The sequence below is a fragment of the Rhamphochromis sp. 'chilingali' genome (genome assembly GCF_963969265.1).
Source record: "Rhamphochromis sp. 'chilingali' genome assembly, chromosome: 10".
Lineage (NCBI taxonomy): Eukaryota > Metazoa > Chordata > Actinopteri > Cichliformes > Cichlidae > Rhamphochromis > Rhamphochromis sp. 'chilingali'.
Window position 1 is genome coordinate 4,216,143 of NC_137937.1, and position 21,907 is coordinate 4,238,049.

Genomic DNA, 21,907 nt, shown 5'->3' on the forward strand with positions numbered 1-21,907 from the left:
AAGACTGGATGGCTATTCAGGTCAGCAGAGCTGCTGGATCTCTGCAAAAAAAATGAGCCAGTTCAGCTCAATCAGGCATCTGACTTGGACCTGATCTGCGCTCCTGGATGAGGTGTTTCGGTTACGTCCAACTGGGACTAGGCTGGAGTAGACCCCGGACACGCTGGAGAGATTGTGTCTCTCTGTCTTAGGAACACTTGAAGGTAAAGGAGGTGGCTGGGGAGAGAGAGATCTCTGCTTAAGGAGCTGTCCTGGGACCTGGATAAGTGGCAGAAAATGCAGACAGATGGAAGGACTACACATTCTCGATATCCGTGTCATCAAGCGAGCCTAAGTGCCACCATAAAGGCAAAGGTCAACGCAATCAAATGGTCATCTTTGTCCTACAAGAAGAAACAAACAAAAAAACAAACAAACCTTCAAACCCGATGGGAGTGACTTGAAGGAGGGTCCAAGTCTAGTCTCACTTCCAATTAAAAAAATAAAAAATAAACATGCTGAGACTCAGTCAAGGCATTTTGGCATCACCAGCAAAATTCTGAAGATACTAACAATTAACCACTTAGGAAACCCCACCAGGTTTGGCTGCCTTAACCCAACCAAAAATAAAGTGAAAATATGAGTAAACTTCACACTAAAACAACCCAAACATGCTAAAGCTCCCGCATAAGACACCAGTCAGTTTCCTTCGTGACACACTTATCTGGAAACTTCTGGAATCAGTGCCAAGGCACACTGAAACACTGTTGGTTTGTTCTTTCATTTCTCACCAGTCTGTATGAAATAAGAGTAAGATATTACAACATTCAAAAAAAAACAAAACAAAAAAAAAACAAAAAAAAAAAAACAACAAAAACAAAAAAAAAAAAACAAAAAAAAAAAACCCACACACAACACTACCATAAACTGGCTAAATATTTTCTGGCACCAAATTTTTAAACCACCATCAATCACAATGAGGAGGACTGAGGAGTAAGGAAGCATCCACGACGCCTGAATTATTAATCACTTTTCAAGTACTGCGTATGGCAACAGCAATACTAGTCAGAGAAGGGAGAGGAGGATTGGGTGGATGGGTGGTGAGTACTTAAGACGCATTAGTGAAACAGGCAAAGTTACAAAATCATCCTCAGAGTAGAGCTAAGCACTTAAGGTAAGTAACTAGATACATTAACAGGAGACTTCACAACAACGCCACCAAAACCAAGAAACAAAGCTTCTTTTCAGTCTGCGTGGAAAGCCAACAAGAACATTTTTGTCCAAAAGATCAAAGCGGACGCCGACAACATAGATATGTGAGGGGGGGGGGGGGGGGGGGGCTCATAGATTTCATTTTGCCCCAATTTGATCAACTCAAAAGACCGAAATATGACCCCACGGGAAATTCACAATGTAACTACTCAAAAATGTACAGGCAACACTGAAACGTTTGACGACAACAGAATGGAAAAAGCTAAGAGAAGAATTGAATAAAGGTTCACACATAACATCCGGTACACAGTTGATTATTATTATTTTTTTTTAAACTTATATTATTGTTGTGCTTTCTCACCTCTCAGAGGACAAACATCCGATATACAAAGAGTGACTTGGAGAATACATGGCAAGTGTATCGAGGGGGGGTGATTTGTAATCATTTAGAATCCTAATATCAAGAAGTCCTGACCTGTTGTGATAGTTTAACACTTCAGAGTCAACTACTCACATTTGTTTTAAAAACACATTTTGGACAGAGATATAAAATTCAAATTTAAAAAACAAAACAAAAAAAACAACAACAGGCCACCATGTTTGAAGTTTTCTGATAAAATAACAAAAATGACATTCTTTGGTGAAACAAAAAAGACACGCACTAGTGAATGAACAGAAAAAAAAAGGCAGATGTCACAGAAAATACAGCGATGTAACTGACTCAATGAAGCTTTTCACAGCATGAACTTTGCCTCTCACCAAATATGAATATGGCGTCTTTTACTGAAGGAAACTGCTTTTTTTTTTTTTAAAGATTAGATGTGCGACTTATAAAATAAATCCATCCTCAGGATGACCCCCCCCCAAAAAAAACAAACAAACAGACAAACAAAAAAACCGACCAAACAAACTCCAATAGGGTCTTGTAATTTGTTATCACAGATGAGCACATTTTTTGATGCCCCTGATTTAGTATTTGGTGGAACAATACCAAAGATGTTCATCACTGCACACAGACGCATTTCTGAAACCCGACCTACATTTACGTAAAGGCAAGGCGAATTAGACAGCAAGTGAGCCCACCGGTTTGCAAAGGACTTTCTGATATTTCAACATGGCAGGTAGAAGATGGCACGTCAACAAAAAAGGACCAACTAGAACAGAAAGATACGAATATTCCATCTCTGCACTTGTCTCTCAGATGACAACTGCATTTCCATTAACCGTGACCGTGTTTGATTTCTAGTTAGTTCTATTTAATCAAATTCTCAGCAGTACCATTTCCAATTTGAAAGTAGCATGTCTGGCCAGATGCTGAGCAGGAGTGCATTCTTTCTACGCCCCGTACAAAGCAATGCTTTTTAGTTTACAAAAACCGTCCCGGACCAAACACTCTTGAGCATCCTTTTAATGCCGAAATGTTTTTTTTTTTCTCCCCAGCCTTTGAAGGACTGGTGTGGAAATGGCTAACACTGTTCAAAAGGGTCAGCAGAGGTGGATGCAAACAAATTCACAGAGAAGCGCACAGCATACACTTCCTGCATCCCCCCCCCCCCCAATTCTTACAGCATCTGCGTCGTCTTGCAGTGGGTCTTCCAAAAGTTATTGTCTTCTTTGTGTACTTCCTTGTCCAGCCCTCTCCTGTGTGTATGTTTTACCTGTGCTGCTGTTACCACCCCTCCCCCCCTCATTCTCCTCCTCCCTTCCTTCACAGTCCCGTGTCCGTCTCGTTAGTAGATAGTTTTAGCTCACAGCCGGCAGAGGCAGAACAGTGTTGGGATGAACACCCCAAACGCAACGAGGATGGGAAACATTAGGCTGCTGTTGTCAGCTGCGTATGGGTTTGGTGTTCGGGGGCCTGACTGGACCCTGTGATGGGTACCTTTTGGGGGCTTTTTCTTCCCACCTTCCTCGCCTACTTCACCCTCATCATCGTCGTCGTCATCGTCCTCAGGCTTCTCTAAGCCAGGGTGAGGTTGAAGCTTTGGTACATCTTAAAAGATGTAGAACAAAAGTCAGGGAGAGCTCGCTGGTCCCAGAAAGTCAAAATGCTTTAGTCAACACACTTCACTGTAAAGTGCTGAACAAGTGTTTAACAATCTCAGGACTCACCTTCTAATGTCCCCTTCATCACGTAGAGAGCGCAGATCTTGGGGTTGTCATAATAACCCTGAAACAGCAGATTCAAATGTAAGCAAAACGTGTATCCACATATACTTTCAAAGCTCCCATTTAGTTGTTTGAGTTTCCATATTTGTTTCTCGACTTCCCATTCAGTTTGTGGTGTACATTTAATCCCATTTTGTGTCCAAATGGAGTTCAACTGATTCAGGGAAGGAAATCTTTTTAGACAGGAAAAATGCAAAGAGTGCCAGTGGTCCACAAAAAAAAAAAATGGAAGAAAGAGGTCACTGCAGAAACTTTCCCAAGTATGCCACTTTATACATTTAGCATACAGTTGCATGCCCTACAAACAGGCTACCTGCTGTCATTCAGAGCTTTAAAAGGAATCATAAAGCTGTATTTTTTTCCCCCTATGGCTGCAGCTCATTGATCAACATTTATTAGTATAAACTGAAAAGTGTAATAATTATGATGCATGTGTGCGAAAATAAATGGTGACTAGACAATTTCAATTTGGAGTCATTCAGTGAAACTAGTTAAACACATTTGAAATGAGAACACTACATAGAATATTTGTACAGTAACAGAACCCATGACTTAATTTTGGTCATGTTGCCACGTCACTCCAAAACCGCAAATAGCAGTCAATAAGAAGTCACACGCATGTGCGCATTTTATTATTTTATTGATTTATGTATTTTTATATGTGTGTGTAAGTAGTCCTACTTAATTAGGTCAAGTAAATTTGATTTTAATTCATTCATGCTCTTATATCTCAAAAGTCTAAAGTCGAACATGATGGATTATGTGAATGGGAAACAATACTGCTGCTACACTCACACTGGTATACTTAACAAAATAAGAATTATTAACTTCTGATAAGGAAATAAATAGCAGGTCACATCAATGAATTAAAATAAATCTCAAAAAGAAAAAACCAACAACAATAAAAACTTACTTGACCTAATTAAGTAGACAGACACACACACACACACACACACACACACACACACACACACTCCATTTTCAAAGGCACTTATTGGGAACCTCACTGATAACATCGACTCCACTATTAACAGGAGCATGAAAGAGATTCAAGATATAAAAATATGGTACAAGATGCACGATCTAAACTATTCTAAAGACAATTAGGTTGAAAAGCTTCAAGACACTATGGGGGATAAATGATACCAAGGAAGGCAACAAGGTTTGTGAGTCAGCTGAGACAAGGGCATGCCTCAAAACACAGGGTTCAAGCACTGATGAAATTATTATTATTATTTTTAATCATTACATTAGCATTACATTGTTTAAAGGAAAATAAGATGTTACAATGTTAACCAATCCAACCATTTTGACACCCCCAACTTTCGCAGACATTACCCACAAAACTCTGACCACCTGTGTCGATATGAAAATAGATGCAAGTAAACATCCAATAAATTCACAGGCAGCGTGGTTGTCCTCTACTCAGACAACACCCTGGCCTGAACTAAATAAACCACTTCTAGCAGTGAGAGTCCTGTTTTGTGCTGAATGTTGGAAAGGACAGCTTCAGATAATATCTTGATGTGATTCTCCTGATATTTACCAAAGCTCGTGTGTCAAGATGATCCAGAAATGAATAAACGCAAAATCACTGAAACGAATGTGAAACAGCACGCTACATCTGTGACATGAAAACAGACTGTTCAGAAAGAATGAAAACCACAGATGTGCCACACTCTTAGTAATCCTGTCCTTCCTCCGCTACTAATTTGAATTCACCACCTGCAAGCATCAAAGCAAGTGATGTACACCTAGGTTTAATTTTTAGCTTATTTATAACAATTCATAATCTAACAGGTAGTTGTAGTGATATCAGGGAGGAAAAAAAAACAAAACATCATTTAATTTATTTATTTGTTTTTTTTAAGAAGCATGGTAGGGTCTGGGCTTTAGGCTTTTTTCTTCAGGGGCTTTTGAGTTTAACAGGTTCTGTGACTCCACCCATAAACAGCATCTGCTGTGCCAGTTATTTTCTTCAGTTCCTTGACAATAATAGTAGGAACAGGGAAAAAAAAAAAAAAAAGCCACATCAAGTTCACTCTCCCCTAAGAGCCAATAAGATACTGGATGGTTATCAGTCAGTTTCACAGCCCACACACCAACTGGCTATCAAGAGACACTTTCACAAAGGGAGTTCATTATGCAAAGCTTTATGTGTGTCAGGGGTAATGGCACCCATGACACACAAGTAGTTATGCTCATATCTAGATCAAACTGCATTTGAGTTATATTAACATAAAGTGAGTACTACCTTTTCTCCCAACCTCTGACTATTACACATAGCTGCTTGTTGCCATCTTACAATGCTAAAACACTATTAAAGATTTAGAAAATAAGAATTAAACACTTAGTTCATCGCTGTTTTTGGACATGTTGGGTTTAAAAAAAGAAAAATAAAGAAAAGTGTTTTAAGCTCAACAATTGACAAATACTTCCAAATACAGCACTCTTATGTAAATGGCCTGCATTACACATTCATGCACTGGTGATGGCAAGCTACATTGTAGCCACAGCTGCCAGGGGGGCCCTTTGACCACCACCAGTTGGCAGACATGGGGTTGCCCAAGGATATCTAGCATGCAGCCAGGAGGCAGCCTGGGATCGAACCACTGACCTTCTGATTAGTGGCTGACCTGCTCTGCCACCAGAGCTACAGCCCCATCCCACACAGTATGTAAACTGTGTGTAAAAATAGCCAAGCTCAGATAATTCAACAAATTAGAACTCACCTTTACAAACTCCACAGTGAGCTTGCCATTGAAAGTGGACACCTCTCCCTGCACGCTCAGCTTGCCCCGTCTAATAGAGAAGGGCACGATCTCATCATGAGCAGTACTGTGTCCTACTCGATCAAATATATCCAGGTCCTTCACCACCACGTGGCCATTTAGACGAACATCAAACACCTGGAAAAACATTCCTGAATCAGTAATGATTAACACCTCATTCTTGTACTGTCACTCACAGACACGTTTAACAGGGAACATTAACAACTCATAAAGTACAAGAAAATGTGGATTAAAGGTGAGGTTATGATGTTCCTTTTACACAGTGGTCATGAGATGGGAAATATACTGGGCCATAACCAATTTAAATGCAACAAAAAATGTTTTTATATAAAAATGCTTCCTGTCCCTTTATTCATTATTCTCACTAAATTAACTTCTTATTAATTAGCAAATCATACCATGAACAGCCTTTTAAAACTGCCTTACCTTTTGCTGTGACTGAGCAAAGTAAACTTCTGCATACTTCATAACCAGTATATACTCTCCTTCTTCACGAATGGGGACGTCATACCCAAAGCTGTCTTCATTGTAGCGCTCTGTCTGGTACAAAATCTGGTCCTCCTGATTGGACCGTAGTATTGGCAGACGCATCCCATAATTAGAGGCTACAAACGGACAACATCATCAGGCTCGGTATGCAATCAGAAGACAAGATCTGCCTAACAGCAAGAGTACTAGAAATGTGCTGCTTTAGTTGACTTGCAGCATATTGCAAAACCCCACAGACCTTCTCTACATTTGATGACATAACAGCACCGTGCGTCAAAAAAGTAACCAACCATGCTGCGTTTTCACCAAGGTTCAATAAGTTTGCCTCAAAAATGGAACCAAAAACTGTTCTCCAGTCACGCTGATCACATCACTACCTGCTTCCTCTACATATTGAGTGGGGCGGGGCTGTAGCCCTCTATGCTGACTCCTCATAAGTTTGGAGCTACTTGCGGAAGCCAGAACACGCAGGGGTTTCTGCAGGAAATGCCAATTTTACCTCCGTGGAGCACCTACCTTCACGATGTCACTCTCACTAGAACATCAGAGGTGAAGCCTAGCGAAGACACGCACGCATCTTAACAGTTAATCACGTTCACTCACCTTTACCAAGTTTCCCTTCCAGTGGGTCCTTTTTGTAGTGAATACCGTGCACATCTACATGCGCGTCGCCCCCGGCATTTACAGCCCAGATAACCCGTTCAGAGAGGCTGGGCCCCCCACCATCTGCCCAGGACTGCTCGGACAGCAGCGACAGCACCGCTGCGACCAGCCCGGCGACGAGCTGCGCCGTGACCCGCTGCATTACCTCACACCGCCTGCTCCTGGACACACAGACAGATATTCAGCGTCGGTATTTCCCCGCATGCGGCATGTAACATTAACTGTACCACATTAGCCAGTGTCAGGAGCTAGCAAGCTCGTCTTGATGACATGAAACATGATATCTTTAAGTTAGCCAGTATGCTAACAGTACCGGCAGTGGCATTTTGCACATACACACGGAAAATGTCAGTCAATTATTGAACAATTATTGTAATTTCACGGTGACAAAGTCACGACATATCACCTCTGTATTCATTGGCCAAAGAATAAAAGACGACGAGAAATTAGCAGTGAATAACGTTGGTTATTTAGCTAGGCTAGCTTGCTAGCTAACCTACCTGTCTAACCAGAAATTCTTGGTGAATGAGAGCCCGGCAAATCTTACCTTCCCCTGCCACAAATATCTCCAACCTGGATTTTTCCAAAGTATAGGCGTGTCTCTGCTTGCCCTGTGAAGCTGAGTGCCTACAATCTACACTGTGCGATAACTTCACCTAGTGCAGATATTGTTAGTTGCTGCTGACTACAGCCTCCTACACTGACTTTCATTCAATGTGTGCATCCAAATGAACATTTGCTCTGCTGCTAGCTGCAGCTGCTGGCAGTTTGCGGAGGGCGGAGCAACGCTACCTAACTACACTTCAAATGACTGACAAGTACTTCGTCCAATCACTTTACTCCGCCGCTTAAAGGTTTCCCGGACCATCGAACACATTTTGTATAACACAAACCAATCACACAATTCTTTGTTTAAACACAAAAAACACAGCTATTAATTCACTTTTAGAAGAATATGACAGAAAATTACTTTTTGAGGGCTGGAACAATTATGCACACTTAATAGAAACAGGCAAGACTTGTCGTGCGTCTTTTTTCCACGTCAAGTGAGGGATTCCAGCTTGAAAGCCCCGAGTTTAGCCTTAAAGGCAACATAGCGCAGAAGAGTCTTTAGAAGAGTTTTAGGAAGTGACTATGAGGCATAAAAATATTTTAAAACTTCTAAACTCTAATGAAACTATCATTGTGGACTTCACAGCGTGTGAAGTGCTGTATTTTTCAATACTTGCTTAGGATTAAAGCTTTTTTTTGCCCGTCGGTTTAACCATCAGTCCCTTCAAAAAAGCCGCTCGAGGGAAGGCTGTTAAGAAATCTGACAGCTCTACTCACTCTGTAAAAACAAAGGGGAAAAATATTCAACGCTGTACTTCCAGTATTTTGTTTTTTCTTTTAAATACAATGAACTGAACTATCTAGTCATACAGCATGCAGCACGTGTTCTTTAAGAAGAAGTACCGCCCCCTGTTTTTCCGGTATGGTAGGGTCTCGGCCAATTGGGAAAGTCCAACGCAACGCGCATCCAGGAGAGCCCTCTGCGCGAACACGGGGCACCTGAGATTTGACCAGAAAGAGATGAATGAAGTTAGTTGCTATGGCAACGGCCAACCGCCACGGATGACAGGTGTTTTACGACTGCCCTTTTCCCTTTTTAACTTGCTAAATATCCTTTCTTCTTAAAATAAAGCCTAATAAAAAGAAATAGTTTAGTGCAGCTGTTTCTCTGTTTGAACCAGTACTGACTGTAGTGTTACGGCGGCACACGCCTACAGAGACCTAGTGTTTCCACGAAGCACATTGGCTTGTTGCTGCTTTACAGACATTTAGGGCTCGGCTACATCTTTTTCTTCAGAACAAATAACCCAGAGGCAGCACGTGATAGTGCAGCTATGTCGTGGGTGTTGCAGTGCCCGCCTCAGTGTTTGGTTGTTTGTGCATGAAAACTTCATCTTGCACTGAAAATGTAGGCAAAGCATTAAAACAGACGTGTTCTTTAACTTTGTTGGTTGCTGCACATATCAGAGTACTCTGAATATGGTCAGTTTCTGAATAGTCTTACCTGTGAATTTTAATAAAGAGATTATAAAAACAAATGTATGTATGTTTGTTTTATGGAAAATTATTAATTTGCATGTAATTGTCAAACATATTCTCAATAACGAAACTGATAAAAGTTCACACAGGAAGAAGGCACAGTTAACCTCACCCACCTTCACCCACCACTCCTTGCATCCTCACTGTTACACCAGAGCATACCTCCAGTTCTCCAGGCTCTGTTGCACCTGTCCCCTCCTCTCACTACAGATCACAATGTCGTCTGCAAACATCATAGTCATAAAGACTGCTGCCTGACCTCATCTATCAGCCTGTCCATCACCACTGCAAACAAGAAGGGGCTCCCTGATTGATCCCTGATGTAATCCCACCCCCTTCTTGAACCTTTCTGTCACACCTACCGCACACCTCACCATTGCCTCACTCTGCTACTCCTCACTTCCTCATGCAGTACCACAGTTCCTCTCTTAGTACCCTGTCATATGCTTTTTCTAGAACCGTAGATGACATTTGATGATTGTACAATAATATCAAAACATACCCAGCTAGCAGACTCACAGACATGCCCAGTACAGTATAACAGTCTTGAGCTACCTCTTTGGTTTTAAGCAAGCCTTATTGGAAACACCTTCCGTTTTTAGCATGAAAATGATCCCCAAAACACTGTCAATGCACTAAAAGCATGTCTAGATAGAAAAACACACAATGTTACATTATCAGTCATGGATTAGGCCTCCCCAGAGCCTGGACCTCAACGTTACAGAAACATCTTGAATGGAACAAAAGGCAGAAACATCCAAAGAAGAGCATTGAATGTCCTCCAAAAAGCTTGGAGAACTATTCCTGAAGACAACTTTAAGAAATTACAAGAAAACTTGGCAGAGGGAGTTCAGGCTGTGTTAAAGAACAACATTTGGTCTCACCAAATGTTGACTTTCAAGCTCTTCAGAACTGCACAAGCTCTGTTTTTGTCTTTTATACCGACTGCATTCCCACGCATGTTTGCACATATTTAAATAAACCGCTGCATCTGTTTGCCGCGTTCCTAGCAAAATATAAAGAAATCAGGGTTGGCTTGTGATTTTTGAATACTGCTATATGAATGACAAATATTATAAGGAGGGCGGAGATTTGTCCTTAGGACATGCAGTAACAGCAGTCTCACAATCATTCTTAAAATGAATGCATTATAGAAAAACAAACAAAAGGTCCACACTGAAATAATCTGTTGTCATGTTTTCATTTTGATCGAAATATCAAACTAAAGACAGCAACACATTTTCCTTGGCAACATCACCACAATAAAAGGGGCTCAAATGTAAACACCTTTTATTCTTCTACAGTTAACTTGGCGGCTATTTTGTTTACTTTGTTAGACAGGAATGCAAATGTGCATACTGAATGTAATAAATGTCTTTGGCATGCATAGAATTTTCTTTTGACAGCACTGACATGTGGAGCATTACCACAAATACAATCATTGAGACACCGACAGACAGTACATTTACAACGTTATCACATCCACTGTAAATACGCTTCATATACGTTATTTCTACTGTGTAATCCCAGACAGGGCAAGGTGTTTCTTAAAAGAGAAAAACAATCTTGACATTGGCAGGATAGTGTCAGTTTGGCTCCACGGATTTAAAAGCTGTGCATCTTGTTCTTCTATAAATATTTCATCTGCCCTTCATCCCAGACAAGTGAATAACATACATGAAAAGTATTTATATTCAGCAGCTCATTATCATCAGTCTACTGAACTGCATGTCACACAGTGGTGCATTTTATCAGACTTTAACTGGCACAGTGAAAAACCACAGATGGTCACACAGTTAGGATACACAGTTAGGACATTGCCACCACATGGTTTCCTCGGTGGAGCACCAATGTCACACAAAGGTCGTTCTGGTTACAGTTTCTAATATAACACATACTGGGTGAATATATAGTGGAATTTTCAACAGTACAGTGACCTTTAACATCTTTTCTACAAACATTCGGCCTCTCATTCTGACGCCGTTGTACATCAAAGGTGACATTTTGTGAGACGCGTAATTAGACCACGTAAAGACTAAGACACCAGCGATTTATCCACAGAGGAAGTTATTAGTGTTAATTAAAGTGCAAAAAAAAAACAACCCAAACATAAATTAGGTAATCATCAGCTAGGCTACAGCGAATTCTGCCTCAGTTGAACTGGAGACTTTTCAGGAAGAACACTTATTGACTGAAAGCGTGAGGTGACGCCTTCACTCTGTAACATTCAAAGTAGTTTTATTTTCCAGTGTTATTCAGAGTTGGATGGCTCAGAAGTTCTCAGTATGTCGTCTTGTTGTAGTTAGTCTAGTGTAGAGAAGGACGTAGCTTCACATTCAGGACCGATCATTTTAATGATCTCAGCGAGACATCATCCGTACAAACTCTGAAAGGAGAGAAGAAAGAGCACGAAACTGCAACTGCAGCTCAGCCACACTCTACGCTACACCTTAAACAGGTTGTCTGAAAAGGACGTTTTACCTTCAAAGTCGACAAGTCCGTCCCCATTCAAGTCCACATCCCTTAGGATGTCTTCTACTTCCTTCAGACCAACCTGAAAAACCAAAACCAAACAGGATGGTAGCAGTGAGTAAAGCACAACAAAAAACGTCTATTTCATTAACGATAACTCTCTCGCTCTGAGCTGAACCTTACTTGTTGTCCCAACAGTTTTCTCATTGCGTCTCTGAGCTCCGACGTGCTTATGGCACCATCTCCATTAGTGTCGAACTGAAAACAACAAGCCGAGGTTCAGTATTGAAAACAGAAAAGTAGCTAATAAAACCACTTGAATCCAGACAGTCTCACCTCCCTAAATGCGTCTTTTAGCTCCTTTATTCCAATCATGTCCGCAGTTTCGGCGAGGAGTTTTGGGCCCATCAGCTCTACGAAATCCTCAAAATCAACATGACCTCCCACTTAAAAAAAGAGAGGATTTAGTACAAATTTCAAACCTCAAAAGACACAGAGGATATAGTTATATGTGTGATGTGTATAGATGACTGCTTGTCCTTACAGTTCATGTTGATCTGTTGGCTTAGTTCTATCAGCTCCATTTCAGTTGGCATGTATCCCATGGTCCTCATGCAGTTTCCGAGATCTTTGCAGCTGATGAAACCGTCCTTGTCTTTGTCAAACTCTTTGAAAGCATCTCGGAGCTCTGTTATAAAAATAGTAACAGAAATCGTATTAGTAATTGAATTATATTGATCCCTAGATGGTATATATAAAAGATGGCTGTAAATGTACAAGTATAGAGCAAGTGGAAGGGCAAAATTGCCTTAATTATCCATTCTTACAAATGACCAGAACGGGGTGACTAATTTGATTGCACTTGATTTATGACCCCAGTAAACATGTTCCTTTTTTCAAAAATCCTAGTTTTGGGTCTCATTTATTACACCAGGATGTTCATTTAGTAAATTGTTGTCTCATTAGAAATTAGATAATAGCTAATAAATCAAAGTACGATGTGGCGTGTTCTTGTTTTTGCTCAAAAACACCAGTCGCTCCTCACATATGGTTCAAAAAAGCAAATAATAATAATAGTCAAAATATTGAACTCAGAGCATGAATACAGTTCCCCCTGCCATCCTCAGAATCAGGTTAAAGTTCTGCCAAAACGAAGAAGAAGCGAACATGATCCAGAACACGTCTCTCTACTTTTAGCTACAACTCATTTTCACTGACTGAGGCAAAGTATGAGACAAATCAAAATTTATAATCCTTTTTGGAAAACATGGATGCTGCATCCTCTGGACTGAAGAAGTCGGGGACCATCCAGCTTGTTATCAGCACCCAGTTTAAAAGCCTGCATCTCTGACGGTATGCAGGAGCCTATAGAATTTGCAACTTGCACACCTGGAAGCGCACTGTCAATGCTGAAAGGTATATATGAGTTTTAGATCAGCAAATGGTCCAGGCATCGTCTGAATGGGATGACCTCACATATTTAAAAAATATTGGAAACATTGCAAAAGGGAAAATATGACGAAGAAGAGCCAGGACTGTTTAGCAGCTAGAATCACATATCAGACAAGAATGGGACAACATTCCTTTCCCAAAGGTCCAGCAGCTGGTCTCCTCACTTCGCAGACATTTACAGTGTTGTTAAAAGTAGAGGGGATGCGACATAGTGGTAAACATGGCATTGTCCCAACTTTTTTGAGATGTGTTGCTGCTATTAAATTTAAAATGAGTTCATATTTTTTCTTAAAATTATCCATTTCCTCAGTTTAAACATTTGACATGTTTTCCATGTTCTGTTGTGAATATAATATTTGTTTATTAGATGTGCATTTTGTTTTTATTTACATTTTTGCACAGCGGACTGGGGTTGTAGCGTCTGTGCATTGATCTGTACTCTAGCCCTTTCATTTGCACGTTGTTTCCATTTACAAATCCTGGTAATTTTAGACTTATGTTATGAAGGATTTGAATAATTTGTTTCATCTTTTCACTCTCTGTTTTGTTTATCTTAATGGCCTCAGCAAAGAAAGAAAGTGACAGCATTAAGCAAAGGGAAACTTACCATCCATCTCTTCTGGCCTCAGCTCTCTGTCCTGTTGAGAAAAAACAGCACAAAATCAAAATTACAATCCGCGAAGAAAACATTCATCATCATCATCATCATCATCATCATATCAAATATTCTTCTGCATATGTGCTCTATGTAGACATACTGATGACAATGCTGTGACTTGAGTGACGCCTGACTCTAAATCAGCAGTATTTTCCATAACAGTCCGCAGACGCCAAGTAAACTTCAGCTAAAGTAAAGATGTAAGAGCAGATTGGAAACGATCTCATGTCGTGATGACCAAACTTCTGGCATAAATAGGCCAATTCCTATAAAGCATAGCTGGGAATAAAGACTCTGGAGATCATAGAAGAATGTGACTGTTTCTATTTTTTTCCTGCTTGCTTACAATGGCTTACAATGGCTTACAATAAGTGCAACCTTTAAAGGACAGAGAAAGAGGCAGACATGTCCCAGAGTCCTCAGGGGTTAACAGCAGGAGTCGTGTGAAGTCTAAACACAACACTGAGGGCTGACATTGGGCCCGAAGAGCTCTCAGATGGGAAAAAACTGACATAGAAAACAAAGAAGAAATATGAGCCCAGAGGACCAGCCAACCCAACATGAATGCACGTGCAGTCCACGAGCAAAGCCTGTGTCAATCAGTCACTGCTAATACATCAACCATTATCGGTTATCCAATATACTTATGCTACAGAAAAAGCTGAACGTCTTTGCAGCGCAACACATCAGAGCAAAACGTTTCAAAGACGCTTGTTTGTTTTATGCAAATCACCATCGCGATCAGTCACCACAGTGCAGACAGGAAAATACATGAGCTGTGGATTTTGTGTGTTCTTACAGGAATAGGTTGACATTTAAGGCAATAAAAACTTTTTGCCTTTCTTGCCAAGAGATAAATTACAATGACATCATTCTCATGTCTGTGTGATAAATATGTTGACTCAGGGGGGAAACAGCTAGCCTCAATCTGTCTGAAAGTAGCAAAATCCACCTATCACCCTCTAAAACTCACAAACTAACATATCACACCCTTTTCTTTACAGTGTGTTGAAGTGCACTTGCTGCTCTAGCAATAGTATAGCAAATAACCTCTCTAAAAGGGGACCTATTATGTTTATTCCAGCTCTATATGTTTGTTGGACTCAGCTGGAGTGGTTGTGAATAATTCAGTTAAAAAAAAAACCTTGTTTATCTCAGAAAAAGAGTTTTTACAGCAGTCTGAAGCCTGAGGTTTTAGCCACAAGGATTACTTCTACACACACCGTTCAACACCTTGTTAACACAGACATCTAATCAGCCAACCACAAGGTTGTTTGTACCAGAGGTTGATCTGGGTATTTTAGAAACAGCTGATCTGCTGGGATTTTCCCCACACAACTGTGTTTTATGTGGTTCGCTTTATAGATACTGGTCTGAAAAAGAGAAAATATGCAGTAAGCCGTAGTTCTCTGGATGAAAACACCTTATTGATTACACAGGCCAGAGGAGAATCCCCAGACTGCTTCAAGCTGATAGGAAGGCGACAAAAACTCAAATAAAAACTTGTTATAACCAAGCTATGCAGAAGAGCATCTCTGAATGCACATGTAGAAGACCACACTGGGGGCCACTCAGGTCAGCTTAGAACAGGAAACTGAGGGTACAGTTTACACAGACTCACCAAAATTGTGCAACAGAAGACTGGAAAAACCGTGCCTGACATGACGGGCCATGATTTCTGCTGTGAAATTTAGATAGTAAGATCAGAATTTGGCCTAAACAACATGGATGAAAGCATGGATCCATCCTATGTTGTATTAAAGGTTCAGGCTGGTGGTGTAATGGTGGAAGGAATTTGAATATATTAATGTATTTTCTTGGCTCACTTTTGGGTCCTTTGGGACCAAATGAGCATATAATCACCACAGCCTACCTGAGTATTGCACATTGTGCCCATTTTCTGATGGCTGCTTCCAGCAGGTAACACACCATACCAAAAAGCTCAAATCATGTCAAACTGGTTTATTGAACATGAACATGAGTTTACTGTAGTCAGATAGCCTCCTCAGACACCAGATAGCAATCCATAAGAGCACTATTAGGATGTGGAGAAACAGGAGACTCTCATCACGGATGTGCGACTGACAAATCTTCAGCAACTGTGTGATGTTCTCATCTTAATATGGATCAAAATCTCTGACTTCCCCACACCTTGATGAATCTGTGCCATAAAGAATTAAATCAGTTCTGACTCAAAAGTGAGTCCAACTTGAACTAGCAATGTCTACACTACATATACACATTATCCATCTATTTTCTTCTGCTCATCAAATTCAGAGTTGTAGGGGCTGAGGCTCATCCCAGCTGTCACAGGGCAAGAAGCAGGATACACCCTAACCCTGGACGGATTGGCAGACTGCTGCAAGAATAACACATAGAGATAAACAACCAATTACATCTACAGTCACTTTAGAATCAACAATTAACTGAACCTCATTCATGCTTTTGGACTGTGGGAGAAAGCTAGAGTACCTAGAGAAAACATACAAACTCCACACAGAAAGACCCCAAGCTGGATTCAAACCCACAACCCTCTTTTTATGAGGTAACAGCGCCAGCCACCATGCCACCTCTATACACTATACTGCAAAAATGGAAAAGCATAATAGGCCCCCCTTAAAACCACAACATGCCCCCCCCCCCCCTTTTAATACTTTTTTATATGGATCGAGTAAACAAGCTGCAGCACGTTAATTAATGGAAGCTTAAGCAGTGCTGGGAGGCGTATGCTGTTATCTTTGGACAGGAACAGGCTTGATGTTTGCCCTTCTTTTTAAATCTTGGCACTAAGCTAACTAATCCAGCTCCAGCTACACATTAACCTGACAAGCGGAGCAGTATGTCAGAATGCTGCTGTAATATTTTGTGCACTCACTGCACAAACATGCAGATTTTTGATGTTAAAGCGAGAACAAGAGAGACAGAGAAAAGGTGTGTCTGCATTGCTACAGCTGGTTGTCCACGTGTGACACATGTTTGGACTGTTGTTGGGTTACATGCATTGCATTTAATCTTTCTGACCTTCTTCTTCACCAGTGAATTCCAAGCTTATAGCTGAAAATGATGTACAATTAAGTTGCAGCTTCTTTAATAATTGCAGAAATGACAGCTTCTCTGACAGGAAGGAGTCATTAAAGAGAATTTTTGTCCAGACTTACGTACAGCCTGCCTGCACTTTGCCATGCCTTTACTCAGGAAGACACAGGATTGTCCCAGTATGTTGCTCACGAGAACGCAGTTTTGTGTCACCGAAACAATGGAGTCCTGATAAGACCCAAGATACCCAGACTGGCCCATCTCCTCACAGGACAGCACCACTCTGACTCTCCGCTCAGCATCCTGGAGCATCTTTCCAGAGGGGTGCAGAGACACAGCAGAATGGAACAAAGATACAAGTTGAGAGGGGAATCGTGAGCTCTTATGAGAAAGTCACTATAGACCTCCTGTATACTTTGAGGGATGACACAGCTGAGCTTTGCAGAGTAGAATAATACTATCTAAGAATTATATATCAGTGCCTGTGTGTGTGTGTGTGTGTGGTGGTGGTGGTGGGGTGCAAGTGTGTATACAATAGAAACAATGTGGAAAATATGAAGACACGACTGAAAGGTAAATACATCAATAAACCAGCATGCTGCCAACTTTCCACTCATCGTTCATAACAGTTTACTCGCCACATTTTACGGACTGGCACCTCACACCTATACAGTGTCACTGGAACAGTAAACACACACACAGAAGCAGAGAAAAGGCAAGTGAAAGCACCGGGGAAGAGGTTACACATATACTGATCACAGACAGACATCACAACATCATGTCTTCTACAGGAAAGCAGTTCTGGATGGTAACAAAGATCTGCAAGTTTCTGAAACCATCAACCTGACTTGAGTTTAACAAACTATACTCCAGAGCAAGGTTACAAAGCAGTGCAGTGCACGCACATCTGCAGAATTAAACATCAAACTCTGTTCTTTTTTCTTTCTTTTGTTTTTTCTGTGTGTGTGTGTGTGTGTGTGTGTGTGTGTGTGTGTGTGTGTGTGTGTGTGTGTGTGTGTGTGTGTGTGTGTGTGTGTGTGTGTGTGTGTGTGTGTGTGTGTGGAGGAGGGGGGCTAAAAATGAGTATTCATCTAATTAATAATTAGGTGCATGCTTCTTGCACTACCATGAGCATTTGCAATAAAATAAACAGAAACAACTGCAGAAAACTATGCACCACCTATGCAGCAGTACAGTCTGCTTCCAAGTTGCAAGTGCTACTGTAGCTAGTACAAGAGCTATGAAGGAAGCTGAGAAAGGCAGAGTGCAGCAGCACGGGCTTACCGTTCTCAGAGGCCAGTCTAAGCAGTTTCCCATACCAAAGGAAAGAAGAGGCACCGAAAAGGACCATGTGGGCCTTCTCTCCGTTAAGCTTGCACTCTGGGTTCTGAGAGGAGTGTAAACTCTGGTTTCAACAAGACCCATGAAGCCTGGGCTTCTAACCTGTTCCTACAGCCGAATGAGAAACTGTGAAGGATGCTGTTCTGGACTGTGGAGTGTAGCAAAAGCAAGACCAGCAATGATATGGAAAGAGTGAGAGAGAGTTGTGGGGGTAGGGGTAGAACATAAACGAGGGCGGGAAGTGGATGGACCAAAGAAGGAAACAGAATTATGCAAGGAAAAGAAGACATGTGAGCAATATTTCACCTGACTGTCACACTAACCAGACTACTATAAACAGCACGGACAGCTCCAAACAGATTAACAGACCTCCAAACACGAGAATAAATGAGAGAAATGGCGTAAACTTTCCTACAGCAAAACACAACAAAGCATTAACAAATGTAAAGTAAACCTTTACGTCATGGGTTGCATGCACTCTGGGAGGGTTTTGGAAAATCTGTAGCAGGCAAGTTTGGAGGAACATTCTGTGATGACCTATTTACAGCTTTGTTTTCCTCCTTGGATGAACTCTCACTCCAGAACAGTTTGTCAATGTCCAGCCTTCAGATTACATTTGAATTCATTTATGGCCTTTTTATATTTTATGAATTTTGATTTTTTTTTTTTTTTCTCTGCCTTCCACCCACTCACCCACCCACACACACACCCACACATCATCCTTTGCCCTCTGCAGGCTAGAGGAAGGTCATGCTGACCTACAGCAGCCACATGGAAGAGACACATATAGAAAGACTGTGAGTGGCAGGAATACTGTCAACATGTAGTCCAGCCATTGCAGTTAAATGTATATCTACATGTGTAAGTGCTCATTTTCATGTGTGTTTCTCTTCTGTGCTGCAATCAGTGCAATGTAAATCCTGCTTACTTTGTATGTACTACCAGAGGCACCATGCGTTGGTATTGCTCAAACCATGCGTTACAGCATCATTGCTTCTGTAGCTGTCTCATCAAAGCCCCCTTTCAGGTCATGCTAATGTTTTCATAGAACTGCTCACAGACTGACTCACGGGTTATTTGTAGAAATGGCTTTTGTACTACAAAGCAATAGAAAATGTTTCTCTGGAAGCCACAAAGGTTGATCTCCATGTTCCGGTGCTGAGCTTATTTTACGACTGAGATCGGCCTATTTTGGCAACGTATGTAAATCACTCCCTGATTCATAATCTGACTAAAACCCAAACACTATAAAAGCAGCAAATAAACTCTTGGCCTTTGTGGAAGAGAAAGAAGAGGAAAATGTCCTCAGTAAACATCATTACCAGCAGTTTAAGCAGCAAGCTGGAGCTTAGTTCGGATTTTTCAGTGTAAAATGAAACCTGGCTGCTTTTATACATACCCCCCCCCCCCCCCCCCCCCCCAACACACACACACACACACACACACACACACACACACACACACACACCAAAATGAGCACTGATAAAAATCCAAGCACATTAGGCTGAACTCCTTTCTTCTGTATAAATAGATTTGTCGCCCAAAATAGAAGCCCCCTCATCATCAGCAGGAACATCAATTTTATTTCCTTCAGTCACAAAACAGAAAACGCAGCAGTGTGCCTGACAGACTGATGCTGGAACATGAATGAGTTCCCTCCCCCCTATTTTTTCCTTTGAACAAATACACATTAACACATGTGAGATTTTCACCTCTCTGATGTTGGACCATACAGGACTGAGCAAACCTGTAGGAGGAAGAACTGTAAAATTATATAAGAAATGAGATGTTTAGATGAAGCTTTTTCTTGTACGTCCAGCAGTGTCAGTGTTTGCTGACAGCATCACAGGACACACACAGGACTCAAGGGAAGCCACATGTACACTTCACTGCTTCATATCTGTGTGCACCTCATGCATAAAAATATACTAACAACAAGGCGGCCTTCAGCAGAGAAGCCTCAGAAATCAATGCAGATATAGTCTTTTTTTAAAAAAAGGTTTCTAGTAGGGTTAAAAAAAAGAATAATCATTTTCATACAGGTTATGGAAATGGGGTGTCACTGTCACAGCGTGTAAAATGACATTTACCCAGCTGTTGTGTTCTAACTGAGACCACACTACTGCTTTAATTCTCCCGTATATTTCAGGGCCTTACCTGCCCAAAGAGTGAATTGAGGATGGTGCGTAAATTAATATCTGATGCAGAAGAAGCAGCGCTGGACCTCCGAGAGCGACGAGAAGACCTGCTGGACAGCGGGACCAGGGAGTAAGAGGACGGGGATGGACTGCTGACCTGACCGCCGCTGTTGGCCGCACTGGCCCCGTTGCGGTCCCTCGGCTCGCAGAGGGGAACCCTGTCGTCATTGCTGTCCGACAGAGAGGGCACCCTGGGGACCGCGCGGGAGTGCGTGTGACAGCGACGGGGATGTTCCGGTTCGTCCGGTCCCGCTGCTGCCGGACGCTCGTCTCGGTTGTGCTTCCTGCGGTGGTGGTGACGGTGTTTTGATGTCCTGGAGCGCTCCCTCACACTTCGGCCTGCATCTCCGTTCGGCTCCGGCGGAGCGGAAACTTGGCTGTGAGGAGCATGTGACTTGCACTTGCCCCGAGTGGCTGCATTATTACTACTGTCCTGGCTGCCGACGAGGGAGGGATGGCACAGGGGTCTCCGGGCACTGACGTCGCACTCGGCCGACCAGAAGGATTCCTCGGCTTTGCTGCTGCTGCTCAGAAGCGCGGCGGGACGCTGGTTGTGATGCTGATGGTGGTGCTGATGGTGGTGCTGACTTCTCTGGCTTTCTGCCGTGTGCTCTGGGAGGTGTGTCGGTCTCCTCGCGGCCGAAGACGATTTCAGTAAGGAGGTCGTGGAATCGGATTTTGGAAAGGGGGTGCTCATCGCGGCGAATCTGGTCCGGTCTCTGTGTGCGGGCTGCTCATCGACACCATTTGCCGTTTTGTCTCCATTGTCGACACATATTCTCCCGCAGAGCCCGCTCGCTTCAAGTTGAGCTACCACCTGATTGCTGTGCGGCAGCGGTGCCGGAGCGCGCACAGACAGTGGAATAGAGGCTGCAGAGCGCGTCACCTTCTCATTGATGTGAATGTCTGTTTGTGTGACATCGGCTGTGATGTAGGTGAGGATGGTAGTATCCTAAGACAACACGGTGCTCTAGTTTTCAGTGAGAAAATAACAGATACTAATCTGCTCCTTAAATTTGAATTCAAAGACTCTAAAAATAATAACGTGAACCACAACAGGTGGAGAATAAATATCACAGGAGCTTTAATTAATGACAGAACTACGCATTTGGATAATATTTACCTAAAACTGAGAAAGTGGCTATTCTGCACCATCAGGGGCGTGGCTAGAGCGGGTGTGGTTCAAATTTGTTTTTGGCCAGCATCCTCGAAAATTATGTAATGGTCAAGGTGGTGGGAGGGGGTGTCGGGATCTGGATCCACCTCGTCCTAAATATAAAACTTTAAACCCTATAAAAAGTTATGTTGCTAATGTTTTATTAATGTAAACTGCCCAAACAAACAATCAACAGAGG

The 21,907-nt window shown here is 41.9% G+C and overlaps 2 protein-coding genes across 4 annotated transcripts; both read right to left on the minus strand.

The window, feature by feature from the left end:
* Positions 1-1,489: 1,489 nt before the first annotated feature.
* Positions 1,490-8,746, minus strand: mlec (malectin). Of its 2 annotated transcripts, none has more exons than XM_080894229.1 (6): positions 8,634-8,746; positions 7,245-7,465; positions 6,579-6,757; positions 6,093-6,269; positions 3,304-3,361; positions 1,490-3,184 (listed from the first exon to the last, which is right to left on the minus strand). In XM_080894229.1, exons 2-6 carry the CDS (start codon positions 7,444-7,446, stop codon positions 2,940-2,942), a joined length of 861 nt encoding a protein of 286 aa, XP_080750355.1. In that variant the 5' UTR covers positions 7,447-7,465; positions 8,634-8,746; the 3' UTR covers positions 1,490-2,939. The 2 variants fall into 2 exon arrangements, with proteins under 2 accessions (XP_080750355.1, XP_080750354.1); XM_080894228.1 differs by lacking the exon at positions 8,634-8,746 and adding an exon at positions 7,852-8,078.
* Positions 8,747-10,720: 1,974 nt separating this feature from the next.
* cabp1a (calcium binding protein 1a) lies at positions 10,721-21,426 on the minus strand (the record flags this gene model as incomplete). Of its 2 annotated transcripts, XM_080893870.1 has the most annotated exons (8): positions 10,721-11,781; positions 11,877-11,949; positions 12,051-12,125; positions 12,204-12,313; positions 12,412-12,555; positions 13,927-13,957; positions 17,140-17,325; positions 18,298-18,438. In XM_080893870.1, the coding sequence occupies 8 exons, from the start codon at positions 18,436-18,438 to the stop codon at positions 11,756-11,758; spliced, it is 786 nt and encodes a 261-aa protein (XP_080749996.1). In that variant the 3' UTR covers positions 10,721-11,755. The 2 variants fall into 2 exon arrangements, with proteins under 2 accessions (XP_080749996.1, XP_080749995.1); XM_080893869.1 differs by lacking the exons at positions 17,140-17,325; positions 18,298-18,438 and adding an exon at positions 20,512-21,426.
* Positions 21,427-21,907: the final 481 nt, after the last annotated feature.